The sequence below is a fragment of the Anser brachyrhynchus genome (genome assembly GCF_964034855.1).
Source record: "Anser brachyrhynchus genome assembly, chromosome: 6".
Taxonomy (NCBI): domain Eukaryota; kingdom Metazoa; phylum Chordata; class Aves; order Anseriformes; family Anatidae; genus Anser; species Anser brachyrhynchus.
In genome coordinates, this window is record NC_137700.1 from 29,539,280 (window position 1) to 29,566,632 (window position 27,353).

Below are 27,353 nucleotides of genomic sequence, written 5' to 3' on the forward strand. Positions count from 1 at the left end.
GCTCTGTTAAGGCTGAAAGAAAATTTTATTTTAAACTAAAGACAAAATGTTTGAATTTCAGAAAAAGGGCAGACTAACCTGAAAACATGTTTTGGCTAATTTTGGTGTGTACCAGTCTGAAATCCTGCTGCAGGAAAAGCAAATAGGACATTTGTTACAGCTTTTAAATTCTGCAAGAAGTTTGGGAAACCTTAATTTTGAGGAAGACTATTTTCTTGAAAGTATCTTAATGTACCTAGACTTAAATTGTTGTTTTGGTAATCCTCTCAGGACAGAATATGCACCTTTTTTCAACAGATTCCTCCCTCCCCCCACGCCCCAAAAAACCCCATGACCTTTATCAGTGCAGTCAATTTATGTTCTTAAGAGACTGCAGCTTATGTATCACACCTCTCTATTTAACAAAGGCTGAAGTTAGACTACTACCACCTCATGGCAAGAGCCTGAAGCAGTGGTCTGATAACCAGAATTAACAACCCTCTCCATGACAAATAACACTAATGCAGTTCAGCATAAAAATATAAAAAAACCCTTTCAGAAAAGGAGACTTGCACATAAGATGAAAGAATGCAGACATAGTTGTTTCTGTTACTTGAATACTAAGACAACTAGATTTCTATATACGAACAGGTTTTCTCACAAGAAGCCACTGACTGAAATTGCTATGATCCTTGTTAGAAATACAAGAACATCTGCAAAATAAAGCAGGTTCATGTAAAGCCAGAGAAACAAATGACATAGCAAAAGCAGAAGAATTTGGAATGATTATAGATCTGGTTATTCTTTTCTACTTCCTTCTGAATATATGAAGTTACCCAGACCTGGAAAGGAAGAAAAAAAAAAGATGCATCTGCAACAAATGGATTCTTTTCCTAGAGTCTGAAGAAAAACCTGCAGGATTTAATAACTAATAAACGACTCACACGTATACAATGAGTAAGTCCCTCAGAGAGCAAAACCATGCCATGTGGTACTTATCTATATTCACTATCTTCCTGCGTTGATAATTTAATAAGTATACAGTTATTGAAGGAATAAAACAGATGACAGAAAAAAGGCAGAACAATCTTCAATGTTACTTTTCTTTGCTGTGTTTTAAAGCTATGATGAACTAAAGGCTGTTTACACAGTTGGATGGTCCTATGTTACTGATTCAGTTGAGGTGTTCCCGTGAAAAGAGGGATTGATATGGACTGAAATCAACCCTAGATGCCAGATGCATGGGACAGCTTGAAGGCTGCCTATTAGGCATGAGGAACAGGGCTGAGTTGTCAGTAGAAAACAGAAGAAAAAAAAATACTCTTCACCTAAGTGTAATTTCTGGAAATTAAATGGGTGAAATTTGTGCTGCTCATTTCTTCCAAGTCACAGCATGGCTGGAGAAGCATCAGCCATTTCAGCAACTATGTCACAGGGGTTGTTTACAGCTCTTTGAGTGCGGCACAAGAGAAAACCATCAAGTCAGAGACCAAACTTGTCCACCCTGAGAATCTGTAATTTGAACAGAGAGGAGACCATACTACACTATCACCAAAGTCTAGTCAACTAGTATCAGCTTTCCCTCTTATTTGGCTATGTATATAGGGATGAAATGCTTAAGACAACATATCCATCATATTGTGCACATATTTGAATTCTGTCATGAAATATACATAACACACAAAGGCAGTCATTTAAGAGCACAGAACAGATACAATATATGTACAATTTTCAAAAGCCTAAATGCACACGTAGATTAAAAACGTGGAATCTTCCCCTCCTGAAGCAGATGAGATATTGCCATTGATTACAGTGAGGTCAGGTATACAGCCAGGAACTCTGAAATTTTTGTAAGCACCTGGGATGCCTACTGCAAGATAGTGAACTTTATGCATTGACAGTAACATAAAAGGATTAAAAATCTACATATGCTTGGGTAATGTTTTCTGACATATGTAATTAGGTATTAATTACGCTACTCTGACACACTAGCAAGCATGTTCCAATACCATTTGCATAAAAAGATTAAACTGCAGTTTGATTTTTCAATAGCATAAATTTCACTGTAGCACTTTACTTTTAAAGAGGAAAAAAAAGCATCATCATGTTTACAATGTTAACTCTTAAAGTGTGTAGACCAGCAAAATTTGATTTTCCAGGATGCTGAAGAGGGAAGGGGGAGCAGAAAGCGAACACACAGTATTTAAGTCATTTCATCTCCACATAAATGACTACAGCAACTATACAATGAAGACTTTATTTTTACTACCTGCTCATTACTTTTGATTTCTGACCCTCTGCCTTGATAAAGATTATCTTCATTATTGTTTGCGCTCATTGCACCGCTGCTTAATTCTGGAGACCTAATTAGGTTTGATCCATATCTGTTCCCACTGGGTTTTGTTGTCAACACTGAGGTCATCTTGTTGAAGTGTGATAAAGAATTTTCATTTGACCCTTGAAAAGTTTCAGTACAGTCTTCCAATGCCATGTAATTGTCTAGCATTTTTGCTCCAGCAATTGATTGATTTGGACTTTTTAGCATACCAGTTGTAATGGGCATTTCAGAGGTAGTATCAGAACAGTCTTCTTTGTGATCAGATGAAATAAAACCTATCTTTTTACCTTTAATAAGTGACACGTGTTCTTCTAGATTCATGCCAGACACCTGCGTACACACACAAGGAGCTTCTAAATGAAGATCAGTAACCTGGTGATTCTTTGGTTCTGTTATGTGCGGACTACTAATAGCAAGTGAATTAAGATTTCCCTTTGAAAAAGAAATTTCATTATTATTGTCTAGAGGTAGTGACTCATGTGTAAGCAAGTGATTTTTCCTAGCTAGAGTTCCACTGTTGGTTACAGATGTAAAAAAATGATTTGTTTCTGTAGGTTCAAGTGGTAGCTTTGGAAAGGTTTTAATTTTTCTCAAAGAACCTTTCTTAAAAATGCCATCTCTCTCCAGGTCAATAACACATGATTTTATATCCAAAGCAACACTAGCAAAGCTGTCAGTATATACTGCATGTTTGTCCTCTTCTTTGCTCTTTTTAGCTTGAGTTGCAAGTTGAGAATGTTGAGTTTTCTCATTATCCAGATCAATTTGCACTTCCTTTAAACCACTGTCTCTGCCAGTCACCATAGTAACTACAGAAGAGTCCTTATGACAGGTAGCTGTCACATCTTCCACTGCAGATGAATCACCTATATTGTTTTTCTCGTTTGAGTATAATTTAGATCCCAAACTTCTCTGACACACTCTTCCCTTCCACATGTTATCACAGGCATCTAGATGCAAAAACAGATGCTTATATTAAATGTGTATTTAAACCTTCTAATCTTTCCTAGTAAATGTACTGTTTTTTCAGCTACTACTGTTAAGTACATTCAGTTACAAAAATTACGTTTATTCTAAAAAAAATCATTATTTCTGGACACATCACTAGAGAACATTCTATACAGAGTCAAAATGAAATAAAATATGTTTATTCAAAATACATTATGTTCATTAAGAGTTGTGCATTTCCTGCCCCCACCCCCAATCCATAAATATTTAACAACTTTTTGATATCCAGAAAGGAACCTGTAACAGGAAAGGTATACACAGTATTTTCAGATGTCACCGTCTAAAATTCTAGACTAAGTACATTTTAAGTTTACCTTGAGAAGCACCAAATGATTCAATTGAAAGAACCCTTCTTCCAACAGCAGACAGGCTTCGACAAATATTACTTGATGAAGCAGTCTTCAGTTTTTCTTCACATAATGACAAAATACTCTAGAGAAAATTAGTGTTAAATACTTATTTAATAATGAATAGATATGTGAATTTTGAGTAAAGTGAATCATGTTAACTCGCACAGTACATCTGAAATTATAAGATGCTACACTGGAGGTCTTTCTTGCACAGTTCATTATACTGTACATTTCTATTATGCAGTTGAATTCATTTATCATTTTAACCATGGGCTATCATGAAATTATTTAATACAGTTCAAGTTCTAGCCTACAGTTAGAACACACTGAGAACAACTGATAAAAATTAATCATCTTAAATGTCATATTTCACGAATAATATATTGCAAACATAAAAAGCTAGTATGGATTATTTTTAAGCAGCTAATGGTTCACTTGAGTTGAGCAGTACGATAAATATTTTTAATCACCAAAAATACATTAAAAGTAAGTCCTGACTCTTTTAAAAATTACTGAGAAACAAATATCTAGAAAGCATTACTCTGTTAGCAAAAGCAGTCATTATCAGATCACAAGAAGAAACAGCATTACATTAGGATCTCTAATCTGTAGCTTGGCATCATTTAATGACAAACACTGATATCAGTCACAGTCTACAGACATTTACATACATTTAACAGCTTGTCACTATGGGCAGGAAGTAGAAGAGAACTCTTTCTAAATGCATCATATTTTGTCCTCATCAGCTATAACCAATGATGAGACCTTATACAGCTCTAAGGAGCTGGTCTTAATTCCCCATTAATCTGCTTCACTGCTCTTCTGCTGTTGTAAGTGGAAGAAGAAAAATAACTGTTGGTTCACAGATCAGACTGAGGAAGGACAGGAAAAAGTGAGACAGGTATCCAGCCATGCTAGAGCCTAGTGAAATGCCTAGAAAACTCTATGGGTCAGCCCTTAAAATAGCTCCCACCACTCCATCTGCCCAAGAAAGAGTCCAGTGGAAAAGGAAGGTAAAAAGAACAGATAACTGCAAAGCAACCTTTACATATACCCTAGGCCGGCCTTGACCCACTCCATTTTTGGTTAGTGTGAGTAGTCAGCAATAGCTTTCAGGGATTACAGACCAATTGCTACACAATCATAGCTTTCCCGACAATGATAAAAAAAAGTACACGAATAGAAATACAGCAGGCTACATGTTAGGAATGGTCTCCTGTCTGGGCAGCCCTCAATCAGGGAGTGAGGTATTATTTGCTTTACAGAAACGAACTTTTTCATCCTTCTATTGCAGCACTCCTTCTTGCAAAGTATTCATTAGGGGTGCTATACCATTTAAAATATACACTACCATCTCAGAAGGAAAATAATACAATACTATTCTGAAGTAGAAGAACTGAAGCCAAGAAAAGTGACATTTGAACAGTTGTTATACTCCGTAAATTAAAAATTAAGTGGGAAGAAACAGATAATGAAAAAATTTAGATCCACAAGTGCTCCACCCAGTCTTCTTAAAAATGGAAACACCATAATCCATTTACATCTGATATTGAAGTTGTATTTCCACTAGATTAGCAAGAGAAAAGAGATTCTGCTGAGTATGGGAAAATTTCAGCTTTGCTGTAAAATCAGAGCATATTATATATAAATAATATCTCTATCAACAACTACATATGTACAAGCTTTTTTTTTTTTTTTAAAAATGGAAAGCTATGGAAGGCTGTTTTACCTCAATATCTGGCCTATTTTCAGGATTCTCTTCTTGCATTTGTTCCAGTAGAGTATGCAGATCTTGCCCAAATTCAGATTCCATCTCAGGTTCTACTATATATTCAATTGCTGCTTTCAATGTTGCACCCAGAGAATAGATGTGTGCCTGCATTAAGTTTAAAAAAAGACATTGAATATGTTACTAACTATCTCTCCAAAAGAGCTCTGAGAACACAAGGGGTACTGCTTACATTGCTTTCATTTTTAACTTACCAGGTAACAGTTTACTGGAAAGGTAGTTTAGTTTAAAGGATCAAGAGGAACAAAACAGGGTTTCAGTTCTGCTTTGGAGAATATGCTCATTATCAACAAAGAAATAATACTGTGGTCCAGCTAGAACCTTTATTCTTCCTCACCAGGAACCAGTATTAAAATTGTTCATCAGCTACATTCAAATATAAAATCAGTCTCTCTGTGTGCCTGTCTGTAAGTAGTATTTAAGTTCGAAGCATGTTGGGAGACTGAAGTGGCATTTCTGTTAACAGGAAAAATGTTTGACAAAGAACTTCATATATAACAGTATTTTAAAAGTGCCATCAAGCATAAAGAAAGCAAGCAGAAATAATACAGCATATTATTTAACAAATTTTAAGAAATACTCTGACATTTTCAGGGCTAAACAAAAGTTAAAGCAGATTGATGAGGGAGTTGTCCAAATGTCTCTTGAACAGACAGGCATGGGAGATCAACCGTCTCACAAGGAAGCCTGTTCCAGCATTTGATCATGCTCACAGTAAAGAGATTTTCCTAACGTTCAATCTGATCCTTTCCTGGTGCAGCTTTGTGCCATTCCCATGTGTCCCATCATCAGCTCCCAGGCAGCAGAAACCAGCACCTCCTTCTGCTCTTCCCCTCCTCAGGAAGTTATAGAGAGCAGCAAAGTCACCTCTGAGCCTTCTTTTCTCCAGACTAGACAACCCAAGTGTCCTCAGCCTGTCCTTGTAGGACATGTCTTCCAGCTTTGTTACCTTCCTCTGGATGCTTTCAAGTACCTGAACATCCTTTTTTATATTGCGCACGATACTGCACACAATAACCTAGGTGAGGTTGCACCAACACTAAATACAGCAGGAGAATCACCTCGTTTGACCAGCTGGGCTATATTGTGCTTAATGCATCTTAAAATGTCGTTTGCCTTCTTGGCTGCCAGGGCACACTGCTGACTCATGTTGAGCCTGCTGTCAACCAGCACCCCCAGATCTCTTTCTGCTGAGCTGCTCTCTACCACCTTGCCTTCCAGACCTGTGTCCAGAAATTCACATATCAGATGTGTTATAAAAAGAACAGAGGAACAGATATGTTATGTTGTTTCAACATATGGCATTATTCACGTAAAAGTAGCATCAAGTTTTACTTTTATTAAGGTATTCATGACTTAAAGAAGTTTTCCAACTTAAAAGTTAAGCCTCGTATCTAAAGTGAAACAATGAGAAAATGAGTTTGTGATCATCCACTAGGTGGGGTGTTCCACAAGTTTATGCATCAAATCTGCTGCTTCCACTTACCACACTGTTTAAGAAGAAAATTTTGCTTTCTGGGAAAGGAGAGAAAGATGATAAATGCAATAAATAAAGCAAATCCACAAGAAGAAAATATCTAATGCTTGCTAGAAGTGACTGTTCTCAGCAAAAAGAAAAATAAATAAATCTCACAGTCTAAATATTTTTAGTGTGTTAAGAAATGTTGAAAATGAATACAAAAGGGCAGCAAACAACTTCCCTTCTCCTGGAAGACAACAAAAGTAAGCACTATACTAGAACTGACGAATTTTATTTATTCAAGAGTGGTGTCGTGCCACTTAACACTCCCATGCCTGCCAAGTGAAGGTTTCTTCCTTAGTTGAGAGGGTGGTGGAGCAGGGGAAAAGTCTTCAACCCTGCTAAGGAGAATTGTTTACGAATTATAGAAACTGTTATGTTATGGGGTAAGAAAACTACATTTCCAGAAGCTGATAATTAAAATGCATTTCGAGAAGAATCCAAAAGGAAGACAGACAAACAAAACACCAACCACACACCTCTCTTCACAATTCCTAAAGAGACTTTCAAGATAAAAGACTATATCTGACTTGTAACAGAAGATACCTGGGCCATACTGGCAAGACTGCATTACTCTATCAACTTGAAAAAGAGTGTGAAGAAAAGGAAGAATTTATATTAGAAAATCAGATCTCCAGATCTGGTTGTAGAAGTACACTTACACTTAGCTCAAAGTAACAAAAATATATAAAATAATCACCGTATGCATTAATGGGAAAGTCATTGTGGAAATAATGTACACTTAAAGCAAAATGGCAACAGAAACAAGAGTCACAGATATGATTTGAGGTCCTGAAAATCTTCTTCTCAGCAACAGGCTAAGGGAGCTAATATATTGGAAAAGATCTGATGGTGATAATCATACATGTGGCTTCATATAGTTTGAATAGTAAGTGTATTCTAATACTAGAGTGTTTTCTAAGACACAAAGGTGTAGCAAGACTCAAAAGTAATAAAACAAAAAACAGATAAAAATTCAAAAGGGTAAGGATGCTACATATATAAAATTTTCAGGCTAAGGGTGAGGACATCTGCCATCATGTTAGAATTTTATATTATGAGTGAACTACATTCAAAAAGGCTTCTGTCAATTCCAATCAAAAGTTATTTAGCTTGCTACACGCTATTTTATGACCACTACAGGAAGTGAACTCAGAGAATAATAATGATCCATTCTCATTTTAAAAATGTGCAAATCAAAAGATCACGAGAGGAAGCAAAAGCTCCAAGCCTACACACAGAGTGTGACAGAGACACTGTTGTATTACTGCTTGGCAGGACTCAAGAGCTAAGCTTCTATAGGAACTCAGACTTGCAGACAAACAATGCAGAAAAAAAGCTGACAAAAGAGCTTTAGAATAGCAACTGCACGAGCATTTAGGGTATTGCAATTATGAATAATGTCCATTTACATTTTGTACTGAAATTTCACTGAATTCAGAAATTTAGGTCGTCAACAGAGAAAGAAAAACCATAATAGAATTAATACTTGCTGTAAAATATTTTTGACTAAATGATAAGCTACAGGAAAATAATAAAAAATTCTTGGCTTTGACATTGATATATGACCCTTACTTTACCTTGCACCATTTTTTTTTTCCATTTTATTGAGATTGCTGTCACAGTTCAAATCATTTAAGGGTTCCATAAGTGAAAGCTTCAGTGTTGTTATAAATCTCAAAGTCTTACAAACAAATTCAAGCTAATGCTTAACAAAATTACTACTAAGAGAAAGCATTTCATATTTACTTATGTCTTTTTCAATATGCCAACTCACTCTAAAACATGTTTTATGCAAAAGGAAGTCAGACAGTAATATTCCTCAGCAACAAAATGAAAGGGAAATGGGCCTATTATCTTTTTAATACTTTTCTTCATTACAAAACTCTTTTCTGCATAAACTGTAATTACTGGAAGGTGCAGTATTTAATATTAGCATTTTGTTCGTTTAGCACTTTGGATGTGCAGATAATTAGTCTGCAGAATGTCTTAGAAGTGCTAAACCAGTATACTACTCACAAAACATACACTCTATCTTGAACTGGCAGCAAATGCTGCAAAAATAATATTTTAAACCAATGTTATACTTGCAATTTATCCCTTTTAACTGTAGTTGCTACCTAGTCTTACCTGAAAAAGTTCTTCTCCAAAAGATTTCAGAAAACTGGACAACAAAATGCAATTACAGGCCAGATTCTTCTCAAACTGCTCACCAACTGAGAGTAGTATTTATTCCATGTCTCAAATTGCCTTTTTATTGACCTAACAACTAACTAAACACTTTCATGTTTTAATATGTTCTTAAGCAAATGTCAGGTAATCAGTTTATGTTGCAAAAACACAAGTAAGACTTTGCTGATGCAATCATCTAAAAAACAATGCTACAACTTGAGGAAAAGTGATCCAATCAAAATCTAAATGCACTTATCACATACTATGACTGAATTTATTTATTAGTATTTTTACTACATTTTACTGTGCTTTTATTTCTTGTGATCTCTAGTTATGTCATTCAGTTTGAACTGAGGAAACCTTATTTAGTACATCACTCTAATCTCACTGTTTTGTAGATGAGGGCTTCTTTTCTGTTATGGTTCAGGAAAAGACATTTCCTCCATAAATTTGTCTAAACTTTATCCACACATAAGAATTTTGCACTCTGGTTTTACTGTGAACATTTCTGAAAATACAAAGAAGTAATTCCTCATGTTTATTTTTAAATCTACCTATGTTCATCTCATTGTTGCCACTCACTTTTTCATTTATGAGGGCTGGCAAATAATCTGTCTGCTGCGGTGGAAGACTTCACAGATTTCTAGCATAAAACTCTCCCTCAGGGAATCCTCTTCCAGGCTTAAGAATATTACTGTAAGTAATTACTTCTTTTATGAATGCTGTTTTACCATCTGGTCTTAGAAATTTATTTTACTGCTAGTTTCATCAATATGGTCAATAGTCTATTCAGCTGAAACTGTGATTTAAGCAAAAGTTTTGATAGTTCACTATGAAGAAGAATTGCAGTTAGAACCTTTCTTTGAATCATTCTTTTACACCTTTGTCCATCTGCTGACTTACAGACTCTGTGCAGGATTCCTGTGTTTAATAGTGTTTTTTTTAAAAAGATGTCTGTTTAGTTTCATTTTTTGTCCCACCTTGTTCCATTTTCTTCTCCTTCAACTTAACAGAGTTTACAGTTCTTGCTAATTTATTTTTTTAGGACTTTGATTAAGGATTTTTAAAGCATACCTTTTGACTTGCTTCTAATCACCTCCTTAGGTTGCCATATACAAGCCACTTTTCAGGTCTTCTGAGGTCTTCTTTGATAGGAGGTATTTTTTTTTATTTTTTTATTTTTTTTAAAAGCATAATAGCTTTTTAAAAGTATAATGTAAGCTTTAAAAAGCTTACAGTAGTCTCCATGTTACCTGCAAGCATGTTATTTTAACAGCTGTTTTGGTTTTCTATATGGCTATATAAAACAGGTGGCTGTTGTCCACAGACTAAGCTTCCAGTATCTATAGCAGTGATGGGTTTGAAAAATAATACTGTCAGTCCAGAGCTACACTCAGAGAAAATATAAACTTTTCAACTGGACCTCAACAAAGTTTCAAGAGGCTGCTACTCTACCTACTGTAGTGAAGACTGAGATATATCTTGAGCTACTGTCAGTGACTGTTGTAAACATCCATTTCACTTTAAGAAGTCACACAAAGATGAACAAACACAGTAGCTGACAAATTTTCAACCAGGCTACATTCACGAAATTACTCTTGTATTTGCAGGGTGATGATGCAAATTAAGAACATGTTTCTTATGCTTCCATCCCAGCTTCAGCCTCCTTTAATCACAAAGGCCAGCACCCTAACCCGGATGAATAGCACTTCAATTGGCTACTTTCCTGCAGGACTGCAGAAGCGTAATAATGACACGCAAGAAAAAGCATTACAGTAAAACTTTGGAGACCTGAGAGGTTATATAGCAAAAGCTACAGACATTTATCTTCAAAGCTTCTTAAACAATGAGATTTCTTAAACTCCTTTTGAAATTCTGAGTTTCACATATCACAGTCCTCCTTATGATTTATCAGCCATTAACCTCTTTACTTTTAAGTTACCTGCCATAGGTAATTCATTCGTCATTTTACTAAACTAACACAATTTATTCCCTGTAGGCATAAAAACAAGAAAACCTGGGAAACTGTTATATGCATGCTGAGCAAACTACTTCCATCTTCTCTCAACTGCAAAAGTACAAGATTTATTTTCATTGTATGGCAATGTCATTTGTAGTTATTGAAGTTTTGTTTAAACAATTATATTCCTTTTTATCTTAAACTTAAGAGAAACTGCTTACTGGTAAAATCTGTCACTGAGCTGAGTGATCCATTCACACAATGCCCTATCGCGGTATGCTTATTCCACATTTTGGAGCTAAATAACTGAAGGAGAATACCTCCTGTTAAGAGCACTACAAGCCAATAAACTTGAACAATTGCCCAGTTCCCCTATCACGCCATGAACTGACACCAGGATTCTGACACAAAGTAGTTGTTACTGTACAGTAACCAGTTTGTTGTTCTTTGAAGTAATAATCTGAATAGATTCTTTCTAATTTTCTAGGAGGAATAAAGATCTTTGATGAACTGCAGATGCAAAGAACTGTCCAAACACTTCTGAACTTACCCTACCACATAATATCTTGGGAGAAAACATTCAAAGAACATCACTGCCTCTGACCTCAGACCTTGTTTATTCCCTTAAAACAAGGATTTTCACACAACAGTTGTAGGTGACAGAAGTGGCAAATGAGTAGGTAGCACTCATAGTATGTCAGGAAAGTAAACAGAGGAGGATACACAGGGAGTGGGTTTTTTTTTTTTTGAAGTTTCATAGGGGAATGTTTTCTGCAGAATTAAACCTTGCTCTTTCTTGTCTATTAGACAAGATGTATAGAACTGATGTATAACATGATATGACTTGAACTGTATAGCCTGCACACACACAAAGAAATTTACATTGGAAGTGTAACATGTATACTACACTCACAGGCTTCCTCTTCCAAAATGACAAACTGATTAAGTCAGCATCCCTAAGTGAAGTGGCAACGTATGTTGCCTAATGACAACATACAGTAGTTGAGAGAAAGGAGCACCTGACCTTAGTAACTTGGTGAAAGGACTCAGATGTTCAAGAATCCTGAAGCAAATATATACTAACAGGTTTAAACAAAACTTGCTCCAGTAGTCACCTGAGAAAGTCTAAGTCACTCACAATGCACTTCCCAGGAGATAAGATCCGTAACTTTAACTGTATGTTCTCAGTTGCTCTTTGAAATGCAGTAATTAAGGAAAATGATGTGTAGGTGGAAACCTTTTATCATAATCCTGAAGGCTCTGCTAACTAAATCTAAAGCAGCCTAATGAGATAACTATGACCATTCAACTCATAGTGAAGACTGAAGTAGTCTCAAAATTTCATCTGGACATCATGAAACCATCTCTTCTGCCATCTAATTCTAAATCAACCAGTTTTTGAACTTTTCAGAAAGAAGGTATTTATGAATGTTCTCATACCCTGGTGAAATGACATATATACAAATGGTTAAAAATTTTATATTCCCTGGAACAATGACAAATATTTAGTCTCCAGACACTAGCAATTATCATGGATCTTTGTTTATGACCCAAATAACCATGTAAGACAGACATAAAATTCATGTGAGACATATTTTGACATCAAGTAATGACAAGGAATAGTTCTGGAGGTCTTGTTACCTTTAAGGACTCAGGCTTATATTTCAAAAGGATTATAAAAGTGTGCTAAAGAGTAAATTATGGAAATACGTGGTAAGTGCAATAGAAAGTTAAGTTATTGCTGATAGTAACGCCATTATAATGAGGTCTCCCCCTGAGCCTTCTCTTATAGATAGATTAGCTTTAATAATGCCCACTTATAAGAACCTAATAAAGTAAAGAAGAAACAAAGTACTGCTCATTTTCATTGAGCATCTATACACTCCATTATTTTTCTTCTGAGGGCATTTTTCTGCCTATGAGACAGACTTCTACTGATGAAAATAAAAGTCTAAAAAGTTGCATTTCAGATTTAGAGACAATAGGCTCAAAAAGCCTGTTAGAAAAGACCGATACGACAATTTTGCAAGCTCAACTTCAAAACTAACCAACAAGCTGTATGTTTTTTTGGGGTAATCAAGTTATACATTTTAAGGGATTCTATGTATAACACCAACAAAAAAAGACAGCTGTCAAGACAAAAATCCTGTTGGTCTCATATTCCTTCCTTTGGTTAGCTCTTTGTGTAAAGCAACTAAAGGGTAATATTTGTTCATCACAAAGTTCCTGACTTTTCCTCAACTGGGCCAATGATGCAAAAGCAAGAGAAGGAAGATTTCATTTCCTCTTCTATAGCACAGCAGAAGCCCAGGTAACCAAATGAAAGTAATTTATTTTTGTCACCGAAGGAAAAGACAGCTTTAAATAACATTCAGAAAAGAGAATGGTTTAGACTACAGGAGGAGAAGAGTTACCATTTGCTGATGAGAAGCCTTTCTGCTGTTACGAAGAATTAGTCTCCAAAGGAGGCTACATGAGACTAAAGGAAGTAGAACGCAATAAAAAGTGCACAAGCTGTTTCAAAAGACTTATTTCCCCATCAGATAAAAACAAAACCAAAATACCCTCCAAAAGAATAGGTAAAAAGTCTTTTTTTTTTCTCCCCTCCCAGAGCTAAAGAAAGAACAGAACAGTAGTGATAATCTCATAGCATTCAAAGCCACTGCTTTAAAAGGCCAGGGAAGTGGCAAAAGCAAGACTTCCTTTATACCTTCTGCTGTTCTGATTTGTTGGAAAGAATGCTTTATAATTTAGAGAAGGACCAACAGCTGAGACCTGAGCAGTAATGATCGGCTATTGAGAAATACTATAGTACCAAACTGTCAGCTCAGTTTTCTTTAGTAGGACCGACATATATATCCTGAACCTTATTTTATCTACTCCCTAGACCAGTAGGTTTCATTTGGCATTTCAACCATGCGTTTATATGCTTATAAGAATACTTATACAGTAGATAATCTAACTGCCTTTTCACATTTCATAGGAATAAGACATCAAACTTAACTATTTATTTTTCAAAACCAAAACAAAATACTTAGCTTATCTTTCCTATTTGAATTAGTTATACCAGTTTGCATATAATTGTCTTTTGTTTAGTTTAAAGGTTGTTGAAACACTCGAAGGGTGGGTTTTTTTTTTTTTTGGACTAAATCACCTATAATCCACTGAGAACTGCAAGCAACAGCTGTCAGATTCTAGCAAAGAGACTGGCAGTGTTCAGCCTTTTCTAGTTCTGATTCTCTCCCAGCTGCCCAGCTGAGAGATCAGCATGCCCCATTTTTGCTATGATAGCAGAAAGCAACAAGTTCTAGATGAGAAAACAGAACTGTGAACTTCACTTTCTTGCCATTCTCTATCCCATATTTTCCCCTTCCCCCTTCAAGGCAGTATTCAACTCCATATTATTTTGTCAGTTCTTTCATCCCTGAAAAACTTTAATCCTTCTGCACACTGACTTTTCAGAACTACTGTATTTTATCACCTCTAAATAATGGAAGAAGTCATTAAACAGGAGCATTATCCAGTCTGCTTTAGACATAAAAAAAGACAGATGATTGAAAATTCACTGATTTCTGATAGAGGTTCACTAGAACAAGCAAAATTGAATAGCCATATTATTAAAAAGATTATAAATGCAAGTTCACACATGGCAGGCATTAGTCCTTCATCTCACTGAAAGCTCATGTCTTAGAAATGTGGGGTTCTGCATCAATGAACCTCTGTGTCAGACTCAATGGCAGTTTTGTGATACAGACAAATAGCTATTTGAAACTGGTTTGAGACAGCCGATGTTTTTAACCTGAGGCAAACTTCTATTGTAGTGATAGTGATGGAACTAAGGCTATTAATGAACTCACCAATATTTAACTATTCCTGTTGTGCCTTCCATTGGTCAAACTTCACAAGTCTAGCACTGTACTGCCCAGGGCAACAACAAAAAAAAAGAACCATTTTCATTACAAAACATTTGATTAAAAAAAAGCTTTTTTATTTAGAAATCAAGACTCAGTATTAGTTTATACTGAAGCTGAATCATTTGCTAAGCATAGAGTATTGCCAATTTCAAAAGAAACCTCAAATAAGTATTTTTGCATCTCAGTCTCTTCGTGCTTTTCTAAAAAAAAAAAAGCTCATTTTATACTGCTCTCTAGAGCAACACACTAGTAGAGCATTACGTAATGTGAGGCTAGCCCTTTATACTCAGATGTTTATTTCTAGCTGACTTAGCTCAAGGTTCAGTGAAAACAAAAAAAGTGGTCAGTATTTGCTATAGCAAATCAGAGGAGAAGCAGAAAACACATCTTTCCATCTTTGTAGTCAAATAACAGCTTCAGTTACCAAAACATTTTTGCCAAACCCAACCACATTGCATACCTGCATATGCATTAGTAATAAAAATGAAAAAGATACTAAAATGTACTGTAGAAAAGTCTACCTCTTCTTGGAGTTACAGTATGGATTGTAACTCTAAAGTTTATCTCCTAGGAAATGAAGAAACATTTATCTAGTTTGTCCTTCTATTTCCCTCCCTCTTTGCATCATCAACCCTTAACAGCACAGTTACTGGGGCACAACTTTAGTAGCAACAGTATGTAAGGTTATAGCACAGTTAGAGGAAAAGAATTAAAATGAACTTCTTAACATCATTCTCTCTAAACAGGTATTTCTGGTGTCAGGTATAGAATAGACAAGTCCTTGAAGAGCTAGTTTTTACCTTCCTACTATTAACGGTAACTGAAGTTGGTGTTATTATTCCCCCTTGACAAACAGAGAGCAGGTCAGGAAAAGAATGCAAATCTAAAACAAACCATGTGAAATTAATCGCCTTTCAGTCCTGTGCACTGGCCTTTGGACCAAGCTTTAGATCTCTTGCTATTCAAAATTCTCACAAGAAACTGAAATTTTTAATTGTGTTGTTTCAGGCATTAGGACAGCAATGCATTTCAATTTGTTTCCTGTGTGTGCTTATAAGTACCAGCTAAGTTTAGTAACTAATTAGACTGGAGTCACAATTCCATTAGAGGTCTGGATCAGTAATTCACAAAGGAGGAAACAAAACATCTCTTGTTGAAAAAACTGTAGCTTTATTTAAAAGATTTTTTTTTAAGAGTTTGAAGAGGAAGAAGTCATCCAGTAGCTATACAAACCTCATTGTACACTTCCATTTTTAATCCACAAAATAGGTCATGCTCAAATCAAGTAAAACCTCTGGCTGACAAGTATTTTAAATCTGCTGAGCTTTTGACACCAGAGTAACAGCTATCAAAGACCACAATGAAAATAATTAGTAGTTCCAATACTCATTTCTTCTCTTTATATTGAAATTGAACAGTTTCAATATAAACACTATTTTCCATTGGTCTCAACAAAGCATACCAAACAGCTGCAGAAACGATCCTTCAACAAAGTACAACTAAGCAAGGTCATTACCAAGGAAGGAGCTAGCAGTAACACAAAAGATTTCATGCCTCTATAAAAAGTCTAGCTTATTGGCATAGTACAAAGAATCTTATAATACCAAGAAAGCACAAGTGCCCAGAGTTTCCTCAGAGAGGTGCATTTAGACATCAGTAGTATTCCACTATTGCATAATAGAAGGTTACAGCTAGGGGTGAGGGTATAGGCAAAAGTATCAATGCCTTTGAAAAAACAGAAGAACTTGAAGTATTAGTAGCAAGAAAAAAATAACTTGGAAAGACTACGATATTTTATAATATTGTAGAATTGGTGACAAGGATTAACCTACTGCAGGTCTTAGAAGCTGCAAAAGCAAGTTGAGGTCAATGTGGATCCCTGACAAAATCTGATCAAGCGCTTATATGTTTAAAAGTGAACCAAAATCTACAAGCAGCAATAGGTAAAGCTTTGAAACTTCCATGAATGTTCAGAATCCCCCAGCTGTCTGACAAGAGGCACCCAAATTCCAGAGTAAAACAATACACCTCCTGCCTCAAAGGGAAAAGCACTGGCTTTTCAGTCTTGTGCACTGCACTAGCTTGGTCAATGGGAAACAGCTGGGGCAACAGGACAGTCCTGTAGCACTGGCCTTCTGCTTTGCAAGGCTCCCCAACTTGCTAGGTAAAGAAATAAGGCAAGTGGACAGAAATCAGTGTACCCAGCCCTCATCCCATTTCACAAGAGACAGGAACAAGGTTGTCACTGCTCCTCTTCCATTTAAGTACATACCTTCATGTACTTTCATCAACCTTTGCAAAGAAAGTAAGAGTCAATGTTCAGAGACACTCCTGACTCAAACTGCCTTCCTTGACTGGGTAATTGCTGTTTGTGCTGTGCTTGATATTAGGATTCACTGAGGCTTAACAGGCTTGTAAGAACTGCCATAAGAGAAAATTTTAAAAATAAAAAATGAACCTGTATGCAGATGAGTTTTGCCCAAGAGGAATACAGTGGCCTTGTATATCAGACAGAACTAAAGTTTCAGGTCTTTTTGTATTCCTACAGTCTTCCCAAATTCCCATTTCACTTTGTCCTTAGTCTTAGAATCTATTTCAGTGCATCTATTTGCTCTGTGCATTATCAGAGTTCAGCAACTCCTAGATGCAGAGAAAGGGGGGAAAAAAATGCGAGTTTTGCAGAGGAGTAAATAACTCCACAAATCTTTTAAGTATCTTTGTCTCAAGTCTTAGAGACTTGTTGAGAGACAAGGCATGGAGAACATATTTTCCCCAGAAGCTTTTAACTGCAGCTTCAGTACAACAAAAACAAAGAAACAAAGAAATAGTCACCTTTGGGTCACTTTAGAACTTGCTTTCCTCAATCACATCTGAATATAAAGACTACTGCATTTTCTATGTTTACATATAACGCTGGTTCCCTCCTAAAAACCCTCCCTGACCAACTCCCCAGCCCCAGACAACTCAAGAAAAAAACAAAAGAAAACACAACCACAACAAAACAAAACACACCAGCTTGGGAATGGGGCAGGAAATTGAGTGCAAAAAAAAGAAATCAAATTCAAAATTCAATAATTGACCTATATAACTACATTAATAAAAGCACAGCAACAGGAAAAATGTCACATCCCTAAACTTCAAAGACTTTGCTACTTCATATTCTATGATACTATTTCTCCTCTCCCTTGCCTTATCATTCTCATCATACTTGCAGTACTACACAATTCCAAGGTTCACTTACCCTTTTTCCCCTTAGGCAATACACAGGATTATAAAAATGACTATGAAGAAGAAAATTATGAAAAGTAGAAGGTTTTCGTGTTGAACAATGAAGAAGCAGACTAACTTCTATACTTTGAATGACAATAATTCAAATGTTTTAATTAGCAACATGTTCTATCTAAAAACACATGCCAGGAAAAATAATGTATTAAAAAAGCATAGATACTAAGCAAGTAAGCACTCTTGCAGTATGCAATGAGATGGTTGACTTGGGAGGCTAATGAATTACTATAAACAATTTAAATCTAATTTAATTTAACAATGTAGAGCATTTGTGCATTGCAAAGCAACAGATAGTCATTTGTTTCTTCATTAAATCAAAGATAATATTGCTGATTACCCTTCCATGAATTATTTTACTGAAGAGAATAGCAAATAAATTTTATATTTAATCATAAAAGTTCATGGCTAGTCCCCAAATAGGCAAATGTAACCAGTGAAGGATACCAGTGAACATAATATAAACCAGCTGTGGTTTAAGACAACATGTTATACAGTAATAATAGTCTCTCAGATTTTAACAGTCAGAGAACAAGTGTTTTTACAGAAAAATAATATTTTAAGTTTACTTTTTATTTCTATAAAACACACACCATGTTCCTAAAACAGCACAACTTACTATTCATAATCTTTAAATGTATTAGGATTGCACATTGAGAATGCCGAGCATTTGGTACTATGGAAATACTAAAGATGATCAAACCCCACTATTTTACAGAAATTTATGAACTTGCCTCAAAAGTGTTACCGGTGATATCAAATTCTGGTGGAACAAAGGCACCCTCTGGATCATCTTTAAAAGGAAAAGGAAATGTATTAGATTAGAAATTAATAGCTGTATATAAAAAAAATACTAATTTAATGATGCAAGTTTTAAGGCACATTCTTATCTGATATGAAAGAAACTGTATGTAGCAGTATTTTGGTTCACTCCTATCCGATCTACAAAGAACTTGTCATTCATGTTTCTAGTACCATAAGTAAAATAAAATGCCGTTTTCAAACTGCCTGTCAGAAGACACTATTTTTCCTACCAAGAAAAAAAGCAGACAACACCCCCAAAGGAATACATTTACCACACCTAACCACTTCTTGCATGTCTTCAGACCTTTATGCTTGGAACAAGTTACCAGCTTGTGTGGCTCAGCTGTGGCTTGCAAGTTTGGTTTGGTTAACAGGACATTTCCATTTGCTAGTTTCTAATGCAGACCTGTGAAATGAGGGTTCAAGCAGCAAAAAGCGATCTGAACAGCTAATTGCCTTCTTTTCTATGGGCCAACTTAGAACCGTGTGTGTGTCTGTGTTAACTGCATTAACAGTTGGACGAAACATCCCCCATTTGTGTGCTGCCTAGCAGAGAACTGAGCTACTACAGCAGTCACTGCTGACTGAAGAGACAGATGGAAGAAACTTCCTAAGAGAAACTGATGTTACATGCATGCTTGGATGCAGCAGCAATGTCCACGCACTGTGTGGACATCACATGAACCCAGTCAAGAACACTAAGGGATTAAAAAAGTGCCTGACTGAAAACAACTGTGTGTCTGTATTTTAGAGGTAAAATGCAAAACTCAGATTGTGAAGACAGTAAACTCGGAAATATGGTAGAGGACTTGTTCTACATATTTATATATTACAGCTACCTTTTCCCCGTTCTTTCCAGAGAACAATTTAAATGCTGTACAACTGTACAGTTTTTAATCACCAGTAAAGCTCACCGTATTCTTTTAATATAAAGTTTAAAACAGAAATTTTTCTGATTTGAATAGACGAGAAGATATCAGAGCCCTTAGCAGAATGTGCTATTGGATGTTTGTCGCTTTCCTTAGCGCCACAGAAACTGCAGGAAGCAGAACTCTACAAAAGCAGAGGTGACAGGCTGCTCATTTTCTTGTGCTGGCAAGCAAGTCCAGAAGTTATCATTTTCTTCTGGAAAATGAAATGCATAAGCAGCAACTATGAAGAAGCAAAAAAGACAACTTCCAGAAGTGCCTATCTAGCAAACTGTAATCATAACAAGATTTGAGGAAAAGGGGAAGAAAAAAACCCAAGGGCATGGGGGAAGATGAGAATAGAATATACACAAATTTTTGCATTCCTCTTTGAACAGAACTAATGAAAAGTAATTAGAGACTAACATGACTTCACAGAACAAAATTTTTGTACGTCATTTGCTTTGCATAGGAATTCTCATAATCTCACATATTTTAAATACTTGAATAGGGCAAATTCCTGGATCAATTGTTTGCCAGCTATTCAATTAAACTAAAACATTTACAAAGGAATTGCTTTTTTTTCCTCCTTTCCATGCTGCAAACAAAAAATCTTAGATTAGGGTGTTTTTCACCCATTAGATTTACCCCCTTCAACAAGTCTTTTTTATGCCCTTATGAATACAAAGCCTACCGCTCCACCAAATTTCAAGTTATGATGAGCTCTTTAAACTAAAGGAAATTAATTCCATGCTACCCTTTTCATATGGAACTAAAAGTTGTCTCAAATATGTTTGAGTAATCTAACTGCAACACAAATACCACAACAATTATGAAAAAAATCTTTATCTTTATGAACAGTATTTTGTTGTATGCTTACATTCTTTAGAGTTAAATATTGTATTTCAAGTAACTAATATTCATGTTGCAAAGTTATCTTATCCCTTTTTTCTAAGGTGATCTAGTTTTTTTTACTAAAAGAATAAACATTTAGATTTAAAAATAAGATTAAAGAAAACATAATAAATACCTGAATAGAGTACGTATGGTCTAGAACAGTTCTTCTAAATGCAAGCTGGCATAATTTTAAAAAGACTACAAAATAAGAGCTTTTTTGTTTGTTTCACAACATTCCTACTAGCAGGCTCAAGACAAAGATGTTTGAGATGGGTCATGTGAAATTTGAAAAACAATATGGGCTTTTTTTGGCTACACTGAAATCAGAAGTCATGTTTGCAGTTAAGCCGTTCCCCCTCTTAATTAATCTCTTACCATACCTGAAGATCTTACATGCTACTGCGTAATGGTATTTAGCACATTAAAATCATTCCTCAGTCACTCACTAACCTTGTTGAATCTAAGATCATAACTTAAAAATATTCCTCATTCAAGAGAATTTTTCCTTTCTAGCAGCAAAGATCACTAAAATTCCCCATCCTCTATGTCCACAACCATCAAGATACACTGAATGTCAGATTGTTCCAGAAGTACAACACAGCCATGAAATGAAAAGAACTGGAAGAGGCAAAACCAAGAATGTGCTTTGCAGAAGTAAAGACATGGGCACACAGATACAGTAACACATAACCAGTGTTCAAAATGGAAATACTGGATACATCTTTTAAAAGAACTGGGAAGAGTCTTCTAATCAAGCTCATAAAAGCCTATCAATCATAAAACTAAGCATATAATTTCATACTATATTAACCCATTTTATTTTTTTTCCTTTATTTTAATTACAAGTCTTAAGAATAAAACATAATGCTTTACAACAGCCTCTCAGAATGAGTTTCCATAGTTTTAAAACAAATTGCCTGGAAACACAAATACTTACCACTGAGTTGTTCCATGAAGCATACATTGCCATTGGTGTTAAAAGCCAGTGTGTCAGGAGTGATGCAGAGTGTCTGGAAGATTGCAGAATGGGCAATGCTCTTCAGAGAATGGCAACACTCCAGGCAGATTGCCCAAATATCTTGCTCGGTAAGACAGCTATCCCGCAGTGACAAAATATCAGCAAGGGACACATTCTCCTGCCAAGACACGAATTCATAAATTACTCCACATTTCGTGACATTACTTTGCACATCATAGATTACATTTGACACAATTGGCTACAAGTAATGTTTCCAGCAACTTCTCAGACTTTCTAGGACACCAATTAACACCCTGAGAACACAAAGCCCATGATGTTGCTCTTACAGTTCATCTCTAAGAGGCATACTTAACCTGAACAAAGGTATCACAGTATGTTAACATCAAATACGGACTTACTAAGGGAGTTACATAAACACCGCATCAAAGTTAGGGTAACACACCGTTCAGAGGTAAAAGCAGAGAGACTAAATCAAAACATTTTGTTTAACCCATGTCTCCCTTAAGTTCTCCCAAGTGCCCTCGGATAAACTACTTTCAAATTCTCTTCGCAGCAGTTTTCCCTAACAGTGAACAAGTACCCTCTAAACTGGCCTGTCTTAAAAATGATGCTGTTGTGAAGAATAGTGGTGTAGACCGTTTAATAAAGCCTCAAAAGTCAAAATTCCTGTAGGAAAAGTGTTCTTTGACATAAAATATAAACATTTTAGTTGTCCTAGACTTCTCCATTACTCCCAACGTTCTTGTGATCAAAACAGTACACAGACTTAGTTTCTAAATTACTACCTGAAGCTGTACCTCCGCTTCCTTTGACCATTTCATTACAGCAAGGCTATAAAAAGTTCGTTTCAAAAAAAATAAAAAAAATGCAGCTCAAATGTAGCTCTTCTGGTCAAGACATTCAGAAATAATGCTTTGCTAAAGCAGCTGGACATTTTTTGTCCATTTTTAGAATACTAATACATTACCTGTACCTACAGAAGTAAGGTTTCCATGAACTTAGAGGCGTGACAAAAGCATACAAACAACCAAAACGCCAATTCCATCAGTAAAGAAAAATAAGCAAACAGAAAAATGGAAATATCTACAGAAGCTACTTAGTACCAAACCTATACCATTATTAACTATAAGTTATTTCTCATTAATTTATAAATAGTAATTAAGATTAAAGACTATACTTCTGAATGATAAGTATACCTTGAATTGAAGACATTAATGCTCATTACTTAGAACATAGAAAATAAACTCTCTCTTTGTCAGCAAAATAGCACATGAGATATTTTACAGCTCTGAAATGGAAACTGAGTTGTAGTGGTTTAAAGTTTTAATCCTGGGGAGGAAACTTGAAAAATACAGTTATAACTTAATTTATGTACCTCATTACTGGACAATATCAATAAAATCTGGATTACCATTTACAGATGGTGAAACAGTTTGTTGGCATGTCTTTTGGAGAATGAAGTACTACATTCATCACATCCTTTAAACAAAAGCCAATCCTTAGTCCAAATTTTTGGGTTTTTAGTCTAAAGTATAATATTTAATATTTACCGGGGGGGGAGGAAACAGCTAAGAAATAAATCATGCTTACTATTATTTGAGAACCTTAACTGCTAGATTCAGTACTGTAATTTTTGCCAGCCTAGAGGTGGATTGATTCACTAATGGCAGTTATTACCACAATGCCTTCAAGCACTAATCACAGACCCTCAACCCTCAGAGTTCAGTCCTACATAACAAGGAACAGCAAAAACCCATGCAGCTCAGGTACGTGAAAAAACAGATCTCATTTTCTCCGTGCTGTGCTCAGAACCTTATGTGCAACACCACCATCAGATTTTGAGGATGGACGAGAAAACTTTGCACATCTTGTTCTATGGGGAACCTCTGTCAAGCATGAAGGCAGCACAGAGGTTCTTATATCTGAAAACATAAACACATGACAAGGAGCTGGACCACAAGTCATAAGTCATTGAAGCTGATCAAGCTGATAGGATGAGGATAAGCTTGGGACAGGATGACAAACTGCTTATTATAACTTCAGGTAAAAAAAAAAAAATCTGTGATCAAAGCAATGAACCAGTAATTATTTTTAATTTTTAATATTTCTCAGATCATCCAAGCTGGATACCTAGGTGACATGATGGCATTTGCCAAAACTGCAATGAATGTTTCATTAATCAAGATGCAAAAACATGAGTCTCAGCTGTGCATACAGACAAGAAAGGCTTAATTTAGAGATATTATAATAAATACGTAACAACTGCAAACTTTAAGACAGCCTCAATGTCAAGCTGCAGTCACAATCAGGACTTGATAGAATTCCTTTTGAGTCAAGCTTTGAGGTTGAGCTCTAGAGCTGATACGGATCATCAGTAGTGATATCTGTAGTTTAAACATACAAAACCATCTTTGTTTTGGGGTTATTTGGGGAGTAAATGAAAGATGATGATCTCATGTCAAACAAATTTAACTTCCTCCCAGGGAAAGAGAAAGTTAGGTAAAACAAAAAGCAATAAAGAAAGCTGAGCTCATGTTCAATAGCTTTCATCAGCAATGGATGTATGCGTGAAGATGAGAAAAAAAACAACAAACCAAAAAAAAAACAAAGCAAAACAACAAACCAAAAAAAAACAACAACAAAAAGGCCATCAACCACTCAAGAGACCTTCCTCCTTCTAAGGAGGAAGGTTTCAGGACATGAAGTTATTTATTTTATGGAAACTGTGTATTTCTCAAATGGCCACACTATCTTGATCTAAAGCTGCTATTGCAGCAAAGCAACACCTTTTTAGAGAATGAGGGATTAAAAATAATGACACATGTATTTGCTTTAAGAGCATAACACAGCACTTTCTGGCAAGCTGGAGCTTCTGGAAAGCCATGACTGCAACATTTTGGTCCACTGAAGATTTACAGGAAAACTAGAGTCTTTGTTACATAGAGACAGAAGCCTTCCTCACTTGTCTCATGATCAGCAAAAGATACCTGAAAAAGCCATTTACTGTATAATAACTAGGAAAAGTTAGCTGTTCAGACAATATTTAAATTACTCGCTTTAGATTTCAGTTTTCCCTTGTATTTTCTTCAAAAAGTATAAAACACGGGTTAGTAGTATATGTAATTAAGCAAAGAAAGGAGGAAGAAAAAAATTAATTGGCCACAGACAGCTTCTTAAAAAAAATTAAAATGAAACATCAAAGAGTTTTAGACCAAGAAAGTCCTGGTAAACAAATATATTTTAAATACATCATTACCCTCTATTTCCTATTCATTTGCTCAGGCAGCATCCAGCTTCACATGTTGGCTGCTGTAAGCCACATACATCAGACACCGGCCTCACCACATAAGGCGACGAGAAGCACAGGCTCCACTCAGTGACTAAGCATCTAAGAAGTAGGTACCTCAGCATTCACAGCTTTCTGGCATCTTTTTGTCAACATAGTTCACACAAACTTCAAAACAATCTATTCCAGAGTCATGGATAATATGGCAAACATCATTCACTACATTCATCAGATTTGAAGAAGGTCATGTTCGTTCTCTCAACAAGAATATTGAAAATATTCCTGTGCCAGGAGTTATTAAACAGAAGGGGCTGGTGGGAATCTATAATCAAAGTATATGTTAAGCAGGTGAGAGAAATGGGCTCAAGTCTTCCTCCTACAGAAGGAAGATTTGACCCTCAGCCTTCTCCCATCCTGAGCAAATACTCAGTATTTGTATTAAAGTATCTAAGCTGATGTATAAAGAGGAGGCCACTGCCACCTGCCTTCTATATTTTGCATGGGCCAGCCTGAGAGGGCCTACTACACTGAGTACTACAGATGATGAAGGAAGAGTACCCATTTAACTAATAAAAATGAACTCTGGATCAAGACTAGAAAAGTCAGTTAATACCAGAAGGGTGAAACTGCTGAGATGCCTTATGGAGGTTGGAAGGGACTTCTCATTTTCAAACACCTCTAAATCCTGATTCAGCTGGGGTTCTTGAAACACCCAATAAGCAAGATTACAAGGGCTGGTCTGGGGAAGAAACAACTCACATACAGTTCTCCAAACTTTGACTTCAGAGTTTACACAACTTACCATTTCATCCAAACATTCACTGAGGGGTAACATATCATTGTGGAAGCAAGCAGGAGCAAAAAAAGCAAGCGCAAAACCAAACACATCCAGATAAATTTGATTACAGAACCAGGTTTAGCTACAGGTTACTTGGCAAAATAAAGATTTAACATCTTATTTATTTTAATTTTTTCTCCTGACAAAGGCCTTTTTACACAGAGCAATAAGAAATGGCTCTATGAATATCAAGCTGGTGGCCACTGGAAATACTTTTGCCCATATAAAAAATTATCCTTTATTATGTACTATAAGGAAACACTTCACAACTGCAGAGCTATCCCACAGCCACAACAGGAATTACGAGGCACCCCATCCTGGAGGACCATGACTTTGCCGTTGTATGAAGAAGGTGGATGGGGATGGACCAAGCCCAGCTGGGCTCACTGGGCAGGAGGGAGCCGCGATGGGCACAGCAGCACCAAAAGCCGTGTCTGCGGTGCCCCCGGCCCCGCCATGGGGCTGCCCCCACCCTGCCGCACTCACCTCGTCCTCCAGCAGCGTCGGCAGAGGCTCGAAGTCGTAGCAGGTCACCTCCTCCTCCTCCTCCTCATAAAACCCATCCTCCGCAGCGCCCACGGCCTCCATTCCGCCCGGGGAGGGAGCAGAGGCTTCACCTCCTCAGCCCCAGCCGCGCACCCAGAGCACGGCCCCCGCCGTGGCACATCCCCACGCCCGCCTGCGGGCTGCCCCCGGCGGCGACCCCCACGGCGGCGCCGCGCCCGCCCGCCCGCTTTAACCCCTTCTCCTCCCGGCGGGGCCCGGCCGCGGGGCGCCCCCTGCCTCTCCCGGCGGCCTGCTGCCGCCGCCCGCCTAAGCCCTCGGCTGGGGCAGCGCTGCCATAGCAACGCGGCCCGCCGCCGCCTCACTGCGGCGGCTCCCGCCCCTCCTGCGGCGGCGCCCGCCTCGCCCTCCGCCCCGCCGAGGCCCGGGATGACACTGGAGACCGGCCTCCGATGCCAGAGCCCCGTCCTCCGCGGTTGCGGCGAGCTCCCGGAGACAGGGCGGCGGTGTTGCGGCGGGCCCTGAGGGGCGCGCCCGCCGCAGTGCCCGCTGCGGCCGCCCGGGGCGAGCGGGTGCCGGGGCCGGTCCCCGGACGGAGGGCGAGGGGCCGAGGCGACGGCGTTGCCTGGCGGCCGGTGTGTTTACAGCCGGTGTGGCCCTGGAGTTTCCTCGGCCGAGCGGTTTCCTCGCCTCACGGGCGCCTCGGCCGTGCTGAAGGCCCTGCGTGCCCCTCGTGCCTCGCGTCCCCCCCTCACCGGCGGCTAAATAAATGGGATTTTTCAAACTGATCATCGACTTTATTTTCATTAGACCTGACATTTGTTTG

At 37.2% G+C, this 27,353-nt stretch overlaps 1 protein-coding gene across 3 annotated transcripts in view; it reads right to left on the minus strand.

Moving 5' to 3' along the window:
- Positions 1–26,747, minus strand: part of KNDC1 (kinase non-catalytic C-lobe domain containing 1) — a 61,809-nt gene extending 35,062 nt beyond the window's left edge. For all 3 annotated transcript variants that reach the window (XM_080596727.1, XM_080596725.1, XM_080596726.1), the window contains exons 1-6: positions 26,510–26,747; positions 21,858–22,056; positions 19,046–19,104; positions 5,405–5,551; positions 3,640–3,757; positions 2,249–3,267 (exon numbers count right to left, since the gene is read on the minus strand). In XM_080596727.1, coding sequence (XP_080452853.1) covers positions 2,249–3,267; positions 3,640–3,757; positions 5,405–5,551; positions 19,046–19,104; positions 21,858–22,056; positions 26,510–26,611 — 1,644 coding nt within the window. In that variant the 5' untranslated portion in view covers positions 26,612–26,747. The remainder of the gene's footprint in view (positions 1–2,248; positions 3,268–3,639; positions 3,758–5,404; positions 5,552–19,045; positions 19,105–21,857; positions 22,057–26,509) is intronic.
- Positions 26,748–27,353: the final 606 nt, after the last annotated feature.